This window comes from Danio rerio, chromosome 12, assembly GCF_052040795.2.
Source record: "Danio rerio strain M-AB ecotype USA chromosome 12, GRCz13ab, whole genome shotgun sequence".
In the NCBI taxonomy this organism is placed as follows: Eukaryota; Metazoa; Chordata; class Actinopteri; order Cypriniformes; family Danionidae; genus Danio; species Danio rerio.
Window position 1 is genome coordinate 51357689 of NC_141032.1, and position 22201 is coordinate 51379889.

Below are 22201 nucleotides of genomic sequence, written 5' to 3' on the forward strand. Positions count from 1 at the left end.
CAAGATGAAGACAAACATTTATTTCTTTAAAGACGTCGGTGATGAATCGTTAACAATTAATTCACATACTAATTAAAAAAATTGTCCTTGCTACATAGTTTCTATAATAATTACAAATATTTAGGCATAATTGCATGGGACTAAACCGAACACACTCTATCCCTTACAGTATACTCTCACCGGCCACTTTATTAGGTACACCTGTCCAACTGCTCGTTAATGCAAATTTCTAATCAGCCAATCACATGGCAGCAGCTCACTGCATTTGGGCATATAGACAAGAGGATCTGCTGCAGTTCAAAGCGAGCATCAGAATGGGGAAGAAAGGGGATTTAAGAGACTTTGATCGTGGCATGGATGTTGCTGCCTGACGGGCTGCTCTGAGTATTTCAGAAACTGCTGATCTACTGGGATTTTCACGCACAACCATCTCTAGGGTTTACAGAGAATGCTCCGACAAAGAGGAAATATCCAGTGAGCGGCAGTTCTGTGGGCGCAAATGCCTTGTTGATGAGGCCAGAGGAGAATGGCCAGACTGGTTCCAGCTGATAGAAAGGCAACAGTAACTCAAATAAGCACTCGTTACAACCGAGCTCTGCAGAAGAGCATCTCTGAACACACAACACGGCCAACCTTGAGGCGGATGGGCTACAGCAGCAGAAGAGCACACCGGGTGCCGCTCCTGTCAGCTAAGAACAGGAAACTGAGGCTACAATTCACACAGACTCACCAAAACTGGACAATAGAAGATTGGAGAAACGTTGCTGCTCTGATGAGTCTCCATTTCTGCTCACACATTCGGATGCTCGGCTCACAATTTGGCCTCAACAACATGAAAGCATGGATCATCCTGCCTTGTATCAGCGGTTCAGGCTGGTGGTGGTGGTGTAATGGTGTGGGGGAGATTTTCTTTGGGTCCATTAGTACCAATTGAGCATCAACGCCACAGCCTACCTGAGTATTGCTGCTGACCATGTCCATCCCTTTATGAGCACAGTGTCTCCATCTTCTGATGGCTACTTCCAGCAGGATAACGCAGCATGTCATAAAGCTCAATCATCTCAGACTGGTGTCTTGAACATGACGATGAGTTCACTGTACTCAAATGGCCTCCACAGTCACCAGAGCTCAATCCAATAGAGCAGCTTTGGGATGTGGTGGAACGGGAGATTGGCATCATGGATGTGCAGCCGACAAATCTGCAGCAACTGTGTGATGCTATCATGACAATATGGAGCAAAATCTCTGAGGAATATTTCCAGTAGCTTGTTGAATCTCTGGCACCAAGGATTAAGGCAGTTCTGAAGGCAAAAGGGGTCCAACCTGGTACTAGTAGTGTACCTAATAAAGTGGCCGGTGTGTGCACATGCAATTAATGAATATTATTCAGTAGTTAAATGATTAGTTACACTGTAAAAGGGCACAAAATTAAGTGCAACCCAAAAAACCAAGTCAAATAAGTTGATTTAGTTGGTAAAGCGGTACATAAAATGCAGTGTCAGCTATTCATAACAAATGTTGCAGCACATTAAATGTTTAGAATTACAGCAAAAGTGAACATGCATGATCAGGTTTGCAGATTAAACCTCACATTAGTTGTTTTCAAGTCATTTAAAAAAAAATGTAACAATTAATAGATAAGAATTATAAATGTGGTCATAATTATTCTTGAGATCATAAGTGAATTCATAACATCATTAATGCATTAAAGTATGTGCACTGTGCATCATATTTATCAGCTTATATAAGAAGTATTGAAACTTTTTAGTGGTAAAAATCTTCAAATTATGCGAAGATGCTCCACTGCAGGCCACACAGATTCTGTCAAATACACAAGAACAGTATTCATTTAGTCACGTACAGCAAATGCAAACAAATGAGCATTAGTTGGCTAATACATCTAAAAAATAATAATAATAATAATAATATATGACTGTCAAACGATTAATCGTGATTAAATTAATTGCATTAAATTATTAAAAACTTTGTTTTTACGTAATGTGTATGAATATTGCGCATAAATAAATAAAGCAAAATAAACCAACCTCTAATTTCTATCTGATATAAATCTTACATTTATAAATTTGAGAAACATCTTTAAATATATACATGAATGTAAATATGCAGTGTCGTGTAAAACAAGCTCTTATTTTAGATGTGATTAATCACAATTAATCTTTTGACAGCACTAATGTAGATACAACTTTATTAGCCCTCTTGTTCAATTCTGATTGTTTTTCAAGTGATGTTTAACAGAGATTAGGCTAATTAGGCAAGTCACCGTGGCTTGTTCAGTAGCCAATCAAAAATAGATATTTCCTAAGCAGAGGATAATTCAACATTTACATTCATTCATTTTCCTTCGACTCAGTCCCTTATTCATCAGGGGTCGCCACAGCGGAATGAACCACCAACTGTTCATTTTCCTTCGGCTTAGTCCCTTATTCATCAGGGGTCACCACAGCGGAATGAACCACCAACTGTTCATTTTCCTTCGACTCAGTCACTTATTCATCAGGGGTCGCCACAGCGGAATGAACCACCAACTGTTCATTTTCCTTCGGCTTAGTCCCTTATTCATCAGGAGTCGCCACAGCGGAATGAACCACCAACTGTTCATTTTCCTTCGGCTTAGTCCCTTATTCATCAGGGGTCACCACAGCGGAATGAACCACCAACTGTTCATTTTCCTTCGGCTTAGTCACTTATTCATCAGGGGTCGCCACAGCGGAATGAACCACCAACTGTTCATTTTCCTTCGGCTTAGTCCCTTATTCATCAGGGGTCGCCACAGCGGAATGAACCACCAACTGTTCATTTTCCTTCGGCTTAGTCCCTTATTCATCAGGGGTCACCGCAGCGGAATGAACCACCAACTGTTCATTTTCCTTCGGCTTAGTCACTTATTCATCAGGGGTCGCCACAGCGGAATGAACCACCAACTGTTCATTTTCCTTCAACTCAGTCCCTTATTCATCAGGGGTCGCCACAGCGGAATGAACCACCAACTGTTCATTTTCCTTCGACTCAGTCGCTTATTCATCAAGGGTCACCACAGCGGAATGAACCACCAACTGTTCATTTTCCTTCGACTCAGTCGCTTATTCATCAGGGGTCGCCACAGCGGAATGAACCACCAACTGTTCATTTTCCTTCGACTTAGTTCCTTATTCATCAGCGGTCACCCCAGCAGAATGAACCGCCAACTATTCCAGCATATGTTTTACACAGTGGATGCCCTTCCAACCGCAACCCAGCACTGGGAAACACCCATACACACTGATTCACACACACACTAATACACTACGACCAATTTAGTTGATCAGTTCCCCTATACCGCATGTGTTTGGACTGTGGGGGAAACCGGAGCACCCGGAGGAAACCCACGCCAACACGGCGAGAACATGCAAACTCCACACAGAAACACCAACTGACCCGAGGGGGGACTCCAACCAGCAACCCTCTTGCTGTGAGGTGAGTGTTAACGTGTCGGCCATTATTGTATATAGACTTTCCCCATAAGGAACACATATTATACTGTGGAAATCTCCATGCTCTGTTAAGCAGCACTTATAGGAAATCTCTGAATAATAATCTAATTTAACAGGAGGGAGAATAACTTTGTCTGATCAGTAAATAAATGAGACGCTTGAAGAAAGCTGAAAGTGTGGATGAACAAGTGTCCAGTTAATCTGAACCATCATCATCATCATCATCATCATCATCATCATCATCATCATCTCTCCAGGAGTCTACAAGACAAATGAACACTGGAGAGCTGATGATGATGATGATGATGATGATGATGATGATGATGTATTTTAGATGTATCTTAACTGATGGTCAGTAAGTGAATGCGAAGAGCAGCTGATGATGGAGAATGTGTGTGTGTTGTATTCAGGACACTCATTTGAGCAATGGAGATGAGCGGTTATGCATCTTTAGTCCACACACAAACACATGCACATACACATGCACACACACACACACACACACACATGATGTCCAGACCAGTGCTGGGGTAAAGCCAGTGTTGAATGTAATGCATTAGCAGGATGTCCTCGGATCAGCTGTAAGTATAAATACAGTATTTCTGCTGTGAATTGATCTATACAGTAATTGTTAACAGTGCACTTTACACAGTTTTCTTAGCCTCTAATACAAAACCCAAGACTATCAAGGACTGTTTAAATGATGGTGGAAAGTGGACAATGTAATGTAACACAAATAACAGCCTGTGATGCATTACTCCCAGCACTGGTGGAGACTGCTGTGGTCTTTGGCATGCACTGCAGGGGTAAAATCATGATGCCGTACCTCCTCTACATTCAAAGCTACACCGAGAAGGGCCGGAAACTGCTGAACACATGACCTTCAATGATCACAGAGAACAAGATGCTCAGCTGAAGCAACACACACACTGCTCCTCCACGTGATCAATACACAATAGTCAAAAACACACATCAGATATTCATATCGCTATGACATTTCACTCAAAAGTGTCTTCTCTAATAGCTGTAATCGAATATTTTATTCCAGCATTTCTGTATGACTGATTAAAAGTAAGTTTTTGTAGGCAAAGTAAAAGAAAAGCATAAATTAATAGTGTAAATGTTCGCTTCAACAAAGTTAGCATGTTTTATCAGACTCCTATGGGAGATTCTAGCATGATTTAGCATGTTGCTAACATGTGTTGCCATTGTGCTAGCATGTTTTATCATAGCTATATCAAAATGCTAGCATACGGTTGTAAAATCTTTGTCATCAGTTACTGCATATCAACATGTTTGTCTATGTTTATATGCTTTATTGAATTGGTGCCATGTTTTAGTTTGTTTATAGCATGTTTTGGCATAGTTTAATGATGCTAGGTGTAACTCTGCCGGTCCTAATGCACCCAATCTGCTCCGAGCTGGGATTGAACCGGCGACCTTCCGCATGGGAGTCAGATGCTCTAACATGGAGGCTAAAGAGTCGAGTCCATGGTTTCTAGCGTCTGTCACTAAAGCACCTTTAGAGGTCAGTTTACCTGCACAGCACTTACTAGCTGGCCTCTGTTGCACAGGCCTATATATGCATTGCTTGCATGTTTCGGCAATGTTTGAATAACATTCTGGTGACGTTTCTAACTAGCCTGATTTAGCACATGGCATTCTGAATCTAGAATACTGAAATGATATATTTTGTATATGAATTGCATATACATTCAACATTACAGTGTTACAGTGTGAATAATATCAGTGTGTATTTACCGGAGTCAAGCGGTTGGTGTATTGGTGAGTGATATGTGCTGATGTAGCGCGCAGGACTCAACAGCGCCTCCATTTGGAGCAGGCGATACACTGCAGCCACAGGAGGAACAACATCTGATACGTCCTTCAGCACTTCGTCAGGAGTCAGCATTGTAGATCCCTGATCAACACACACACAGATATATTGAAGATATTTTGAAGAATGTTGGAAATCAGCTACTGATTTTCTTAGTATTTGTGTTTCCTATTGTTGACATCAGTGGCTAACGGGTATTATTATTCAAATATATTCTTTTGTGCTCAACAACATCAACAAAGAAACTGGTTTAGAACCACAATGGGTAAATAGTAAATACGTTTTTCATTTGTGTGTGTGATCATGCAGTGTATGTCAATCAGTGGCTTTAACATTCATTCATTTTCTTTTCGGCTTAGTCCCTTTATTAATCTGGGGTCGCCACAGCAGAATGAACCGCCAACTTATCCAGCATATGTTTTACACAGCTGATGCCCTTCCAGCTGCAACACATCACTGAGACAACCCACACGAACAGAACATGCAAACTCCACACAGAAGTGCCAACTGACCCAGCCAACCCGAAGCTCAAACCAGCGACCTTCTTGCGGTGAGCATGCTAACCGTTGCGCCATCGCAATGCTCAAACATTTCAGCGCAAATGTTTATTTACCTCGTCATTTATTATGAAGTAAATCTCTTGTGTGGTTTTAAAACTTCATGAGTGTCTTCTGTTCAAAAGACAAAATTTACAATAATTCCGGCATTAATTGACTTCCATAGCAGGAAAAATACTTGGAAATCTTCAGCAACATATTCTTCAAAAGAATTTATTTAAACTTGAACGAAAGCAAGAAACTCAAATTAAGTTTGAACAAGTGAAGGGTGAGTGAATGATAACAGGTTTCATTTTTAGGTGAACTCCTTTTCAGCAAATGTGGTAGGCCTACTATACTGAAGTTTGAGTTTGTGATATGAAGTTAGTTTATTTAAAACTATTTACTGAGTTTTGGTCACTTTTCCTTCCAATTTGATTCCACGAAATGTAATTTATGCTGTAAAAAGTTGTTTATCTTATAACATCATGGCGGCAACTTTCACGCGCCATTCCGCAGACGCGCGTTCTGCTTGCCATAGGATCACAGACTGTCACGCGCTTCAACTGTGAGCCTGAAGGACTACACTGGAAAAACATACAGATTTCTTCATATTATTACCCGTAAATGTCATTTAGACACTAGTGACGCTGATGCTGAACTGTAAAGTCGAATACAGTGAGCATTTGTAAAGATAACATTACTTTAGAGGCAGCGACAATATGGCGTCGGAGAAACCTTGAAGATTACACCGGCAAAATGTCCGGATTGAGCTGATAAACAGTAAGTGTGTCTCGCATTTATCGCGCTGTTTAAAGTAAGCTGCAGTGGTAATTGATGATCTGTCGATGCTGTAACGACTTTTAAATGACTCCAGTTAGAGTATTAATCTTTGTCCTTATCAATATTTTCACACTGTTCTCTTTTTGTGAACTTTTTGAGCTGCTTTAGTTAGCAGGTAACGTATGGTTAGCATTACATTCAATCAAAGAATATACTGTAACAATGGTGTGTTATCATTGTCTTAACTTTAACATAATAATCATAAACAGAAGACTGAACATTTTAGCAGTTAATGTTTTAAATTATAGGTTATATTTACATCTGTATATACAGTATGTGTTTACAGTGCTTCCCACAGGTCTGAAATATGGTAACTTAGCCGGATTGAAACACCGTTTACCCACAGCACATAACTTGTTAACTGTGACAAACACATCATAATTTGATTTTAACAATTTTTATTTATGAAGAATCTATTTTAAACCTTTTCTTTTCACTGGTTTAAATAAATCAAATTAAACAGTATTTATCAACAAATCAACAACAACTTACATATGCCTTAAGAACGGTATAATATAACAGAAAATATTAGCAGTTTTAAAACCTTGAAACTGGTTATTGTCCCATGGCTGTGTGTGTAATGTGTGTACCGTGTTGTGCTGTGTGTTGTACAGATGGCAGCCGAGCTGCAGCAGCTGCTTCATGGTCTGGTTCAGCAGTTTCTCTGGGTTTTGCTCATCTGAAGCTTCTGTTCTCCGGCTCTCAGACTCACTCAGCATCATGCAGAACCACTGCGGGAAGAGTCTGCAGGGAAGATCATGGGAAACCAGGAGGATTCTGGGATGCAGGATGAGACTGCTGCGGGGACAGATTAAACACAGGTGTGTATAATAAAAATGATCAACAGGAAGCTAAAGCTACACTTGTCTGTTTATTTATATGTAAATTTAGTGCATTAAGTTAAATTTTCCTTTTATTAGTTCCCATTTTCTTGTCGGCTTAGTCCCTTTATTCATTCGGGGTCGCCACAGCGGAATGAACCGCCAAGCACGTTTTTTAAGTCGCAGATGCTCTTCCAGCCACAACCCATCTCTGGGAAACAACCACACACTCATACACTATGGACAATTTAACCTACCCAATTGACCTGTACGGCATGTGTTTGTGTAACCCCGCCGGTCCTACGCCACCCAACCCGCTCCGAGCTGGTATCGAACCGGCGACCTTCCGCATGGGAGTCAGGTACTCTACCAAGGAGGCTAAAGACCATGGCCTCTAGTGTCTGTCGCTAGAGCACCTATAGAGGTCAGAGGAGTGAGGTTTACCTGCACAGCATTCATTAGCTGGCCTACCTTACATTTGGACTGTGGGGGAAACCGGAGCACCCGAAGGAAACCCACGCAAACGCAGGGAGAACATGCAAACTCCACACAGAAACACTACTGACCCAGCCGAGACTCGAACCAGTGATCTTCTTGCTGTGAGGCGACAGCACTACCTACTGCGCCACTGCGTCACCCTTTATAGTTATTTTATATATGTATATATCGATATATGTACATTTTTTATTGCAATGCATTGTTCATATGTGTTGATTTTTGTTAACTCACTCATTCCCCATCTAGTGCACTCACTATATAGGAAAGAATGAGTGATTTCAGAGCGTCGTGCATTGTAGGTAATGTTCAGCAGATCACCTGTCAGGGTTTTCCTCCATGTGTCTCAGATCCTGCAGGACGGACAGCAGAGCCTCCGTTGAACACTAGTTAATGAAAGACAATCATAGCATTACATTCAACCAATGCTCACTGACCCATTGGGAATATGTGCCCAGGGCTACATTTTTGAGAACCGGCATATGTACCCTGAACTATGTGTGCTTGCAGTATTTGTTTAGAATGAACGCTGTACATTTTTTCATTCATTCATTTTCCTTTGGCTAAGCCCCTTATTTATCAGGGGTCGCCACAGCGGTGTGAACCGGCAACTATTCCAGCATATGTTTACACAGCGGATGCCCTTCCAGCTGCTGGGAAACACCCATACACACTCATTTACACACACACTCATACACTACGGCCAGTTTAGTTGATCAGGTCCCCTATAGCGCATGTGTTTGGACTGTGGGGGAAACCGGAGCACCCAGAGGAAACCCACACCAACACGGGGAGAACATGTGTACATTATTTGACAATCTTAAATGTGTTACTAGGGCATGTCTCGTAAATAATTAATATTAATATATAATAATATTTCTCAGTTTCTGACAGATTTATTGAATTAAATGTGTTTTTACCTCGATGACGAGCAGCGTGTGTTGAGGGTAAAGCAGAAGGAGACCTGTGAGCTCTTCCCCTGGACGGCTCCTCTGAATGCTCATATTCAGCTTCTCATAGTGAGCTGACACACACACACACATACGCACACACACACAATAGTTCTCTGCGTCAGTATAATGGATTAAACTATTCATCAGAAATCTGAGAGCGGATGAAAACAGATGCCGATAATCTGCTCAGACCTGCTACAGTGGACCTGTCCTCCGGTGTGCAGGAGAGACGAGCGGCAACAACCAGCCTGTGTAACAGAAACTTCTACACACACACACACACACACACACACACACACACACACACACGCACGTATGCACATACACACAGAGATGCAGATACACACCCACCCACACACACAGTCACACACACATGAAAACACATACATAGGCACACAGGCATATGCAGAAACACACAAAAAGATGCACACACACGAGGACACACACACACACACACACACACAGACATGAACGCACAGACACAGGCATGCACATACAGATACATGCATAGACGCATGCATACAAACACGCATACACAAACAGGCATGCACACACACACACAGGCATGCACACACATATACACACACAGACACATGCATGCACAGACACACACAAAGACACATGCATGCACACACACACAGGCATGCACACACATATACACACACAGACACATGCATGCACAGACACACACAAAGACACATGCATGCACACACACAGGCATGCACATACATATACACACACAGACACACATATACACACACAGACACATACACACAAAGACATGTGCACACAAGCACACACACATGCAAATACAGATATAGGCACACACACAAAGACACATGCAAATACACACACACACACACACAGACAGGTGATAATGACAGATCTGCTGTACGTGAGTATAAGAGACAGTCCTTTTGAGACACACTCCATATCTGTTTGCATCAGTGTGACGATGCTTGCGGGTATTTAAACACATTCCTTAATCTTCCTTTATCAGATTACACTAAAGACTCGCCTAAAAGCATACACTGATCATCACAGCTAAATATTTGACCACTTATTTAACTTTTTCTCAGAATATAAACACACCAACACACTTTCTGTTGGTTTATTTAAGTGTGCGCATGTTTAAAATGTGAATATTTATAACAAAAAGACAACTACAGTCACAAAAAACACAAGTTTACAACATAAATACCCTCATATTTTAATATTCAGATATTCATTATGATTTAATTCAGCTTATTATTATTATTATTATCAAGAGGGTCAGTTTGAAAAATACAGTACTAACAGTAAAATCTCAAATATTAATAACAAAAAGACGACTAGTCGTAAAAATTAGTCAGCAGATATCCAGTATGCTTTAGTTCAGATTATTATTATTAATTATTCATTAATTTTCCTTGGGCTTAGTCCCTGATTAGCATGCGTCACCACAGCAGAATGAACCGCTAACTATTTCAGCATGTTTTACACAGCGGATGCCCTTCCAGCTGCAACCCAGTACTGGGAATTTATTATTATAATAATGATTATTCATTCATTAATTTCTTGTCGGCTCAGTCCCTTTATTAATCAGGGGTCGCCACAGCAGAATGAACCGCCAACTTGAGCACTACCTACTGCGCCACTGCCTCGCCTAATCTCAAATATTAATAACAAAAAGATCTTAAAAATGGTCGTAAAAATGCATATTAATATGCATCAGTCAACAGATACTCAGTATTATTTAATTCAGATTATTATTAGTATTATCTCACTATGCATTAGTCAGATATTCCGCATGATTTAATCAGAGTAATATTATTATCGAGAGCGTTTGTTTGATAAATCCAGCACTAGCAGTATGATCTCTCTCTCTCTCAGAAACCTTCATTTCTCTCTAGTAAACATGACGGTGTTGTTTTTCTGAGCACTGACCGGCTGACTGTCGGCTTGTGTTCGTCTCCTGGCCCTCAGCCGATGGTGAAATAAACTGCTGCCGTTCTCAGAGTCTCCAGAAGCATCTTTCTCCATACCGTCTGTCTGTCTGTCTGAAACTAACCCTCGCTCATGTTTACGGGCTCCAGGAGACGTGCACTGCTAATCTGGGGCTGATAAACCGGTCTGCTGCGTGCCAGGAAACTGACCTGAGATCAGTCCAAACTACAGTCTGCTCTGAATATGAAAGCCTGTTTGTTTACATGTTTTGTTAGCATCACTTTTTTTCAAGCTTTTAAATGTTAAAAATTGTTGGAAGAAAGATCAAGATCTATTAATGCAATTCAGAAGAGGAAATAAATTGGGAAAAATAAAAACATTAATCAATAAATACTGAAAATTACTAATTTATGGATATATTTTACAGTTGTTAATTGAACATTAATCTCAATAATGATCTGGTTTGTTTGTTTGTTTGTTTTTTGACTTTGAACAATTAAATCTTTTCCTCCTTTTTTGAGCATAAATTATCACAACCAAGAGACAAAAGATTCCCCAGTTATCACACATTTTAAATGCAAGGGATAAAAAATTAGTTTACTGTCTGTATAAACATGCATTTATGTTACAGACTTTCACAGATGGCTAATTGCAGTGTTATAAAACTTACCAAAATCGCTATAATGAATATTTGAAACAGTAATACTAACCTCTACAAAATTTACTGTGGTTTACCTTGAAACTGGTGACAACACTAGTGTATTTCTTCAAAAACAACTGCAACAAATAAGACAATCTAAGGACTTGTTTGCATGAAGTATTTTATATGCATTTTAGTATTTTAGTTTTGCCAATGCAACATTTCACATTTTGATTAATAAAACTTTAAATTAACAATTTTTTTTGGTTAAATGTAATATTTTCAGTTGATTTTACTTGTGATTTTATTTTATTTGTGTTTTTATATGGCATTATTTGAGTAATTTTAGTCAAATTAAAGTCTAAACTATTCTTTCAGCTAGTAAATTCTAATCATTTCCTAACTAAAAGCAATTTTAAATAGTTGCCATTTAAGTTAACAAATTACAACAGCAAGACTGATCTGGCTCAGTGTTAAAATTGTTTGGTAGAATAAGGTAGAATAGTCTGTACACTGAAAAAAGTTTACTTGGATTGACTAAATTTAAGCTTAGAGGTTGCAAACATTTTATATGGACTGAATTTTTCATTCATTAATTTTCTTTTCGGCTTAGTCCCTTTATTATTATTGGGTCACCACAGCAGAATGAACCGCCAACTTATCCAGCACATGTTTTACACAGCGGATGTCATTCCAGCCGCAACCCATCACTGGAAAACATCCATACACACCCATTCACAGACACACACACTACGGTCAATCTTTTAGCACAACCAATTCACCTGTACCACATGTGTTCGGACTTGTGGGGGAAACCAGAGCACCCAGAGGAAACCCACACCAACACGGGGAGAACATGCAAACTCCACATAGAACAACTGACCCAGCCGAGGCTCGAACCAGTGACATTCTTTCTGTGAGGCCACAGCACTACCTACTGCGCCACCGCCTCGCCTGGACTGAATTTGAATAAGCAAATTACATTTAGTAATGTTTAACTCAGGGCGTCATGGTGACGCAGTGGGTAGCATGATCACCTCACAGCAAGAAGGTTGCTGGTTCGAGCCTCGGGTAAGTCAGTTGGGGTTTCTGTGTGGAGTTTGCATGTTCTCCCTGTGACTCAGCTAATAAAGGGACTAAGCGGAAAAAAAAGAATGATTGTTCAACCTAATTTGTGTTTAAATTCAGCTTATATAAATTATTTGCAACAATTTTGCAATCAACCGTTTTTTTCAGTGTACTAAAAAAGGCTTAAAATTAAAATCAGAAATGAACAAAAGATTCAAAGAGAGAGTTTTCTGTGCATTTAGATAAACAGAAGTGAGTCAGTCTGTGTGTGTGAGAGTGTGTGTGTGTGTGTGTGTGTGTGTGTGTGTGTGTGTGTGTTTCATTGTGTGCTGCTGGTCAGAGTTCATACAGTGCAGCTGGTGTTGAATTATTATTTCTCTGATATTACGTGTAATACAATGTAAAACCCTCACACAAACCTTCCTGCCGCTCCTGTGTTTCTCCATCAGTCGACTGAACGCAGACTGACTGTCCTCCAGCAGAGACTCCAGAGCAGCCATCAGGGGGAGTGGTCTGAGTCTGTGTTTACACTGGTTACTAAGCTACATCACTGGAGGAAGCGGAGCCACAGGGTAAACAGACCAGCCTGCTTAAAGGTACAGTTCACCCAAAAAGAAAGTTCTGCCATCAGTTGCTCAGCTTCATTCTGTTCCAAACATGCTTGAGTTTCTTTTTTTTTTCTTATGTTTAAGAAAAAAGATGCTTTAAAAAATGTTGGAAAAAACTATTGGAAATGACTTCAGATTGAAAGGTAAAAAGAAAGCCAATCATAAACATGGAAATAAATACAGAAGTAGATATAGTAATAAATAACTTACATTATAAATGCATAAATAAATAGAAAATAAATTAATAAAAATGTTATAAGAACAAATTATGAATGATATATATATATTTTTTAGCATTGACTAATTTAAAATACAAAGTAAATGTTTAATTTAGAGTCAGATATTTATTTATTTTATTTATTATTTTCACATTTATGTATTTGTGTGTGTGTGTGTGTGTTTATTTGATTTTTGCAGGTTTGATCCTGAAAACTATCCCTCAAACAGACCTCGTATACAGTATTCTAATGTAGACTCGAGTAATATTTATATAAGATAACTCCTGCTTATTTAATGCACAACATCAAGTGAAAGTGTGGAACAGTTCATGAGTTTCAGTTGTTTTTGTCTTTAATGTTTAATTTACCATTTGCTTTCCATAATCTATATACATAAACATGTTTACATGAACTAATATTTACATTAAAACCATTTCCATGTTTTAACATTAGCATTAATTATACACACAGAAAAGATGAACATGAATTAAAATAATTTCATGTACATTGATTAGATAAAACTTTTGATGTCCACAATTTGTGTATGTTTGGTTTTTTGATTGCTGATTTAACTAAGTATAAAAGCTGTGAGGAGTAAATATTAAAGTAATTTTCTGATCAAATAAATGCGCCCTCAATAAGCAGATTAAGAAACATATGTTAAATCAGCAGTTAGACCAGCAGGTCACTTCCAGAGTAATTATTAAATTATGTCAATGAAATAGCAGTAAGCATTATCAGTGTTTGTGGGACTCATCGATAGGGATGTGATGATTAACTGAACTCACGATTAACCCTTGTGTGCTGTTGGGTCGTTTTCATCCACTCAGAGGTGATGTTTAGTCTTAATTTGGTCACGATGTTCTGTGTTTCAGCAAATGTGAGGATTTTTGCTGACACATATTTTAGGAAAATGCTGAAATTTTTGGTAAACTCAACAAAACACTTAGGGCACTTTGACTGCCCGTTGGTGATGTTGCTGCTGTTTTTGCTCTATTGACTTCCATTATAATCACATTTATTGATTGCACAGTCATGACAGCAGATAATCATGCATTCTTGACTGCTGCTGGTTTCCCTGTTGGGGAGAGGGACAATGTGCCATTCTTACTGTTGATCATCAGGTACAGTGCAAAAAACCCTAACCCTATCTGCTGTCATGACTTTACAGTCAATAAATGTGATTATAATGGAAGTCAATGTAGCAAAAACAGCACCAACTTCTCCAAAGGGGAGTCAATCTGGGGTGTGTTACCCAAAACCATTGTTAGTCAACTAAGGTAGCAAGTTCCGTCGTTACAAACATAGTTTGTAGATTTGCCATTTCCCAAATCGGTCGTTCCAATGAACATGCGCAAACTGCTTCGCAAATTTATGCACTTGCAACTACACCTCAGGAGCTGTAGTTAGAAACATAGTTCCTGGCTTCCTGATATCTCCCCATTCCCTATTCATTTAGAACACTCTAACATTTAGGGCTCTATTTTAACAATCTTGGCACAAAGTTGCGTCGCACCATAGCGCATTTGCTATTCACAATGCAGACTCTGTAAGTGTAAAAACTGAACACTTCACTAGCGAGAAAACAGTTAAACAGAGCACCTGCAGCGCGAGAGAATGAGAGATGAGCCTCCTCATTATTTACTTTCACTTTCACTCTCGTGGATAAGGAAACGTGTTGTACATCCTTTAGCCTATACATGATTAACTTAGTTTGCTAAGCGCAAAGATTTGTTTCAAAACTATTTCTGAATTCAGTTGTAATCTCCAGCAAAGGAATAAATGAACAATAATAATGAAGTGTTATATCCAAATACACATGCTGCGCCCCATATGGTCTAAAACCTGACAGGTGGACAAATCTAAGCTTGTTTTTAATAAAATAAATATAAATCTGCATATAATAATCAATACTGCAAAGGCAAGGCATGGCAAGTTTATTTCTATAGCACATTTTATACACAGCGGCAATTCAAAGTGCTTTACATAAACAGGAATAAAAGAAGCAAGTATAAGAAAAATAAAAATAAATAATAAAAATGATAAAAAAAAAACATAAAAACAGATAAAATGTGTTATAAAAGAATGAAAGAGAAGAGAAAAACATAACAGTGCAATCTGTCGGACGCAGCACAGTGCTCATTCAGTAAAGGCACAGCTAAACAGATGTGTGTTCAGTCTTGATTTGAATGTGCCTAATGTTGGAGCACATCTGATCATTTCCTGAAGCTGATTCTCTCTTGCGATTTCTAGTTTATTTGATCCTACAGATCTGAGTGACTTGAAATATAGAAAGCAAGTGCGTGTTTTTAGCAAAACTAATATTGGATTTTATTTTAAATGTGTGTGTGTGTAAAACAATATAAGTTACTCCACCTCGTTTAGAGCATCATTATGAGCGTTTTACGTTATAACTAACGATGGATCTGCGACAGAGACACTACAGGTTTTGGGAAACACTCGTCACTGCATCATTCTTTTCTCAAACGATGCATCGTACTTTGATAGTTCAGCCGCGAGTTGTGTCGTTGTTTGGGAAACGCACCCCTAAACAGTACACATTGATTAAGTACCATTACAATGGGCTCTATGCACAGCTAGTGTTTTTCAGCCAATGATGAACTTCTGGTGAAAGCTTAATGTGACTATTTTCTATTTCATAAGCCTTCCTTTACAGCATCAACATAAAATATAATCACTTAAATAGACATAAGCATTCATTTGGTTTTTAAAAAGACATGAAAAACCGTTTAAACGCAGTCGCTGTCATTAGCGGCAGGCAAGTGCAGGAATTCCATTGAGAATACCGCAGTAAAATTTATTTCCATATTTTAAAGACATGGCACTGGAAATATAATTTAATGCAGCGCTTCGTGTTTGGTCTGATACACACTTTACATCGCATATTAGCCAAGCAGAGAAGATCGCTGTTTTTTTTTTTTTTTTTAAATCAGATCTTAAATGCAGCGATTTTGTACGGGATGACAATAAACCAGAAGCCCTGAGGCTGGCTGACTGAAATTAAAAGTCTGTGTGCGTATACCCCATTGTATATAATATGTAACTCATTTAATTGTCACATATTTGTGTTGATGGCTTTATCCCTACTCCTCGTTGAGCTCCTGAAAGTGTAAAATCATTCCTCCTTCTGCTCTGAGCACCAGCTGATAGAGACGCCGCACTGGTTTGGGCCCAGGCAGGATCTTGAACCTGGCTAGAGTCAGAGCCACCACCACCTTCATCTCTGCCATGGCGAAGTTCTGTCCGATGCAGTTCCTGCAGATGGAGATATGCACCGAGACCAAAATCACATACTTCTCTCATGGAGGTATATCACATTTGAATTTGATCTTACTTCACGGCTATTAGAAACGTACGCTCTAGTTCACGAGTTCACACTCGCAGATATTTGACTGAGTGAATATGCGTATTAGGCGTGCTGTCTGTGGAGAGGGCTCTGAGCTCAGAAAGACACCCTAACTCGTGTTTTTCCCCTTATCAGGATAGAGAGAGAGATAGGGGTCCGAGCACAGTGTCTAAACTGGCTCCAGAACGCTCCCCGCTCAGATTTAAGGAGGTATAGGGTTTATAATGCTGCGTTCACACCAGACGCGGAACGCGTGGATAAATTGCGCTATTTGCGTGTAAATAACCGCGTGAAAATTTGAGTTTACTCGCTTCATTCGCGCATCAAATCCGCTTCATTTGTGTGTCAAATTCACATCAGAACAGATGCGGATTCGCGTGATGGACAGGGCTTCTGTCTGCCCGGTGACTCTAGCTTCATAGCTAAAGGGCTAACATGGATTTTACTGAGAAAATAACAGTGTTTATGTGCTTTATGAGGACTGAAAAACAGTGTCGATACGTTTAGGGTCGTGTCTGAGTCCACTAGATTCTTTCAGAGGAGCTCTGTGAGCTCATAAACTCCTCCAGAAGCTGAACCTGGATGACGGAGGCTTTCAGCGGTGCGTCTGACTGAGCCCAGCCCAGTTTGATGAACTTTCTGTCGGTGTCGGCAAACCAACAACAGGTGTACGTCACAATCACGCCCCCACAAGAACAAGCTCCTGATTGGTTAAAGCGGCGTGAATGTCTGCTGAAGTTCAGACTTTTGAACTCGAGCAATTCGCGCAAAATGCTTGTCAAACGCGCAAAACGATCTATTCGCGGCATTTGCGCAATTCGCGTCACGCAATTCGTTTGTATCACGCCGCAGGATGTCTATTCGCACGTTTGCATTGACTTAACATGTAAATCACTCGTGTTTGATGCATGTTCCGTGTCTGGTGTGAACGCAGCATATGAGTGGAGTTGGGGTGGTACAGGGATGCTCAAGAGAAAACAGAGGTAGGACTAGCTTGATGATTTATAGGGGTTTGGTCTTAAGCTAATTGGATAGTAGAATGATTGTCAATAATAGCTCATTTATTAGCGGAGAACAAACACCACAGTGAAGAATCCCAACAGTGCAGCAGACTAGACTCCTCTCAGTGATATCTGTGCAGGAGCTGAGGAGGTGATGCTCTTCTGTTTCTCATTGATTTATTCAATACTGTTATATACTAGGGATGTAACGATATTGTAAATACCGTCACACCGCAATAGCAATTTCTTTCAATATTAACATGGCTGTGACTTAATAAAATCAGAGGTCTTTTGGTGAAAAGTTTGCTCAGGTGAATGGAGTGAATGGGAGGTAGCGGGAACTACAATTCCCATCAGCCCAGGCGTGGCCATCATCCTTTGCGGTCTGTTGTCGCTACAGATCCAGTAAAAAATACAGATCCATTTTTTACATGGTTTAATATTTTTTGTTATTAAAATTGAATAATGTAAGTTCCTGTTTGAACGTACAGATAGATAATTTGTATATCATTGATCTGTTCAGTGTTCAGGTAACCTGAACATTCTAGCACTTTTTTGAGTCTCTTCAATAGTTTTGTTTTTCCTTTAAATGATTCAATAAATACCGTACCGTGCCATTCATACCGAGGTATTACCGTATCGTGAAATTTAGATACCGTTACATCCCTAATATATACCATATTACAGTTTGTGCATAAGTCATTGAATGGCAGCATAGCTATTATCACATGACCTGCCACACTTGTGTTGCTTCACTCCCTGTCATTAAATTCTCCAGTATATTTCCTAATGGGATAGTGAAGTGTTCATTGGATGCGCACTTCAGAATCTCACTGGAAGTTGTAGGTCATCTGGATACTTCTCGTCTACTGTGTTCAAATACTATGAATTCAGACATACTACTCTTTTGCATACTGCGTTTAATGTACTATATTGTAGGGAAGCATGTGATTCAGGATGCACAATGTGTGCTGGAGTACCTGGGACCTGCGGAGAACGGGATGAAGGCGTGAGGAGAGCGGCTGTCTGAGTTATGTGGGTCGAAGCGCGTCGGGTCGAACACCTGTACACACAGAAAACACAACGTTAAACACTAATGCATAACTCTGCACATCTCAGCTCTGTGTCCAGTGACCATCTCAATTTTAAATACATCAATAAATGATGACTTACCAGTGGATCCGGCCAGACTTGAGGGTTTCGGTGGACACCATAAATACTGATCAAACACAGGCATCCTGTACACACACACACACACACACACACAGCTCACTGTAAAACGGTAACTTTGATTCTTAGTGATTTTCAGTCACTTTCAGTGATTCTCAGCGACTCTCAGTGATTCTCAGGAACTCTGTGACTTTTAGCGACTCTCAGGGATTCTGTGAATCTCAGCGACTCTTAGTGACTCTCAATGACTCAGTGATTCTCAGGGACTCTCAGTGAATCTCTTTGTGACTCATTGATTCTCAATGACTCAGTGACTCAAAGCAACTGGCAGTGACTTTCAGTGACTCTCTCTCTAACTCTGAGTGACTCAGTGATTCTCAATGACTCAGTGACTCAAAGCAACTGGCAGTGACTTTCAGTGACTCTCTCTCTAACTCTGAGTGACTCAGTGATTCTCAATGACTCAGTGACTCAAAGCAACTGGCAGTAACTTTCAGTGACTCTCTCTCTAACTCTGAGTGACTCAGTGATTCTCAATGACTCAGTGACTCAAAGCAACTGGCAGTGACTTTCAGTGACTCTCTCTCTAACTCTGAGTGACTCAGTGATTCTCAATGACTCAGTGACTCAAAGCAACTGGCAGTGACTTTCAGTGACTCTCTCTCTAACTCTGAGTGACTCAGTGATTCTCAATGACTCAGTGACTCAAAGCAACTGGCAGTGACTTTCAGTGACTCTCTAACTCTGAGTGACTCAGTGATTCTCAATGACTCAGTGACTCACAGCAACTGGCAGTGACTTTCAGTGACTCTCTCTCTAACTCTGAGTGACTCAGTGATTCTCAATGACTCAGTGACTCACAGCAACTGGCAGTGACTTTCAGTGATTCTCTCTCTAACTCTGAGTGACTCAGTGATTCTCAATGACTCTCAGTGACTCACAGCAACTCAGTGATTCCCAGTGACTCTCAGTGACTCTTAGTGACTCTCTCTGTGATTCTCAGTGACTCTCAATGACTCTCAGTATCTCTCTATGATTCTCAGCGACTCTTAGTGACTCTTAGTAACTCTCTCTGTGATTCTCAGTGATGATTCTTAGTAACTTTCAGTGATTCTCAGTAACTCTGATTCTCAGTGACTCGTTGTGATTGTTCTGAGGGATTGTTCTCAGTTACCGTGTGGGATAACGCAGTCTCCTGGCGTCTTCATGTTCTGAGAGTAGTATCGGGTGAGCGCCAGGACGGGTGAATGAAGCCTCAGACTCTCCTTGATGCACATGGTGGTGAAGGTCAGCTGACTCAGATCCTCCCTTCAGCCAATCACAGCGCACAATCAATAAAGCAGCATCCCGTTTCAAACACAAACATGTGCTACTGAAAAACATACTACTTTGTGTGTGTGTGTGTGTGTGTGTGTGTGTGTGTGTGTGTGTGTGTGTGTGTGTGTGTGTGTGTGTGTGTGTGTATATGCGGCTCTGACCACCCGATGGTGTGTGTGTCTCTGTCTGCCAGCAGATCTCTGACTTCAGCTCGGCAGCGCTCCTGATAATCCTGATTCATGGCCAGATTGTAGAAGATCCAGGAGAGAGCGCTGGCGGTGGTGTCATGACCTGCAGGAGAACACACACACAGACTCATACGCAAACCTGCAGGATTTTATTCTACGGTATGCACATATCCAGCACCGCCTGCCCCATCACCCCTTATTCTTATTTCAATCTCAAGAAACGCTGATGCTTGCTGTAAAGGCCACATTATTTAAGGGCATTCGCTTTGACATTGATAGGATCAAACTTGATGATTCCTTTTTAATAGTAATATATTTTCTTGAAATCTAAATGTATATTTTCCAGCCAGGGCTGCTTATTAAACACTCCTTCACCTAAAGTTGCTGAGAGTGGGATGGAGAAAATGAAAGCACATCAGCACCTTGGAAAAATCAGATGCTCAAGACGTGATCTTTAAAATTATGACATATTAAACAAATGCAAATACATGACAGAGGTGTGTGATACAACATTACAGTGAAGCATACATTAAATCCTTATTTTCCACTGAAGGAAACAAATCTTCACTGCACAGCTGAGTAGTGGACGGCTCAAAAATGTATATAATTCGTATATTTTTCTTGGGAAAAAATATCTTTTTGAAATGAATTTCGTTTGGTATAATTTGTGTTTTAATTTAAATATAAATTATTGGTCAGTTATCTACTATATAAAAAAGAAGAACGTATAACACTTGAGGTGAAATGCTTCAAAACAAGTCTGCTATATGCTTCAGCGCCAAAACGCGATCTGGTTTGTTAAATAAAATAATAATCTAGCCTAAATAAAATTAAACTGAAATATTCAGAGTTTCAGAGACGCCTATGTTAAGCTGTTTGAGTGTTAATGACAGACAGACCGACACACTCACACATAAACACACAACCACGTCGGTGCAGTAGTGGTTAGCGCATAGACATATGGTGCAGTAGCACGTCAGGGCGTCCCGTGTTCGAATCCCGGCTCGAGGACATTTCCCCACCCCCTCACTCTCTCTCCAACTTTGCTTCCGGTCTAAATACTGTCCTATCTAAAAAAGGCCAAAAATAAATCTTAAAAAAATAAATAAATAAACACACAACCACACACACACTACACTCGCGCAAAAACACACACATGCACACACAGACACTCAGACAAATAGATGCACACACATAAACACACACACACATAGATTATACCTGCAAACATGAACATATCTGCATGGGCTTTGATTTCCTCATTCGTCAGGCCTTCACCTTTATCATCCTGGAAGAAGAGCACACACACACACACACACACACACACTGCTCATAGTTCTGTCAGCTCTGAGAATCAGAGTGAAACTGAAGATATATATATATACACACACTGTAGGCTATGGAGACAGATAAGACTCAAAAGTAATTCACGCAAAAGACACGATGTACACATGCGTAGCCAAATTCACACGCATAAAACCAAATTCACGTGCGTAAAATATTTATTTATATTCACAAAAAATGTTCACGTGCTCAAAATTAAAATACATTTTCATAAAATATGTTTCACAAATGCAAAATACCATTTGCAAATGTATAGGAGTGTACAAAAAGTTTTAAATGTTTAAAACTTGCGAGTTCATCATGAATGAGAATGTGCAAATCCTCTTTCACGTACGGCTCCCCCTGGATACGTGTGTGTGTATTATTGAGACTTTCCTG

General features: G+C 40.0%; 2 protein-coding genes and 1 long non-coding RNA gene across 17 annotated transcripts in view; 1 reads left to right on the forward strand and 2 right to left on the reverse strand.

Annotated features, from left to right (window-relative positions):
* On the reverse strand, positions 1 to 13125 carry tex47 (testis expressed 47). Of its 12 annotated transcripts, none has more exons than XM_087274429.1 (8): positions 13030 to 13125; positions 9169 to 9241; positions 8944 to 9047; positions 8345 to 8409; positions 7298 to 7451; positions 5253 to 5412; positions 4318 to 4372; positions 1 to 1821 (listed from the first exon to the last, which is right to left on the reverse strand). In XM_087274429.1, exons 1-7 carry the CDS (start codon positions 13108 to 13110, stop codon positions 4335 to 4337), a joined length of 675 nt encoding a protein of 224 aa, XP_087130555.1. In that variant the 5' UTR covers positions 13111 to 13125; the 3' UTR covers positions 1 to 1821; positions 4318 to 4334.
* The window catches only part of LOC147841600 (uncharacterized), a 26822-nt gene continuing 11022 nt past the window's right edge, over positions 6402 to 22201 (forward strand). For both annotated transcript variants that reach the window (XR_015504782.2, XR_015504783.2), the window contains exons 1-5: positions 6402 to 6647; positions 7322 to 7528; positions 13060 to 13206; positions 16601 to 16764; positions 20488 to 20638. This is a non-coding gene — a long non-coding RNA (uncharacterized LOC147841600). The remainder of the gene's footprint in view (positions 6648 to 7321; positions 7529 to 13059; positions 13207 to 16600; positions 16765 to 20487; positions 20639 to 22201) is intronic.
* cyp4f3 (cytochrome P450, family 4, subfamily F, polypeptide 3) overlaps positions 13767 to 22201 on the reverse strand; it is a 26685-nt gene continuing 18250 nt past the window's right edge. For 2 of the 3 annotated variants that reach the window (XM_087274442.1, XM_087274441.1), the window contains 6 exons: positions 21701 to 21767; positions 20453 to 20582; positions 20149 to 20282; positions 18978 to 19042; positions 18785 to 18867; positions 13767 to 16712 (listed from right to left, as the gene is read on the reverse strand). In XM_087274442.1, coding sequence (XP_087130568.1) covers positions 16541 to 16712; positions 18785 to 18867; positions 18978 to 19042; positions 20149 to 20282; positions 20453 to 20582; positions 21701 to 21767 — 651 coding nt within the window. In that variant the 3' untranslated portion in view covers positions 13767 to 16540. 3 annotated transcript variants of the gene reach the window in all.

Bases quoted from the DNA above. Each gene is read 5' to 3' on its own strand.
- tex47 (XM_087274420.1), bottom strand. From the start codon at position 10,998: ATGGAGAAAGATGCTTCTGGAGACTCTGAGAACGGCAGCAGTTTATTT. The intron at 9,048-9,168 runs GTCTGAGCAGAT...TGTGTGTGTCAG, and splicing joins GGACAGGTCCACTGTAGCAG to CTCACTATGAGAAGCTGAAT. The intron at 5,413-7,297 runs GTACACACATTA...TGTGTTGATCAG, and splicing joins ACAACACACAGCACAACACG to GGATCTACAATGCTGACTCC.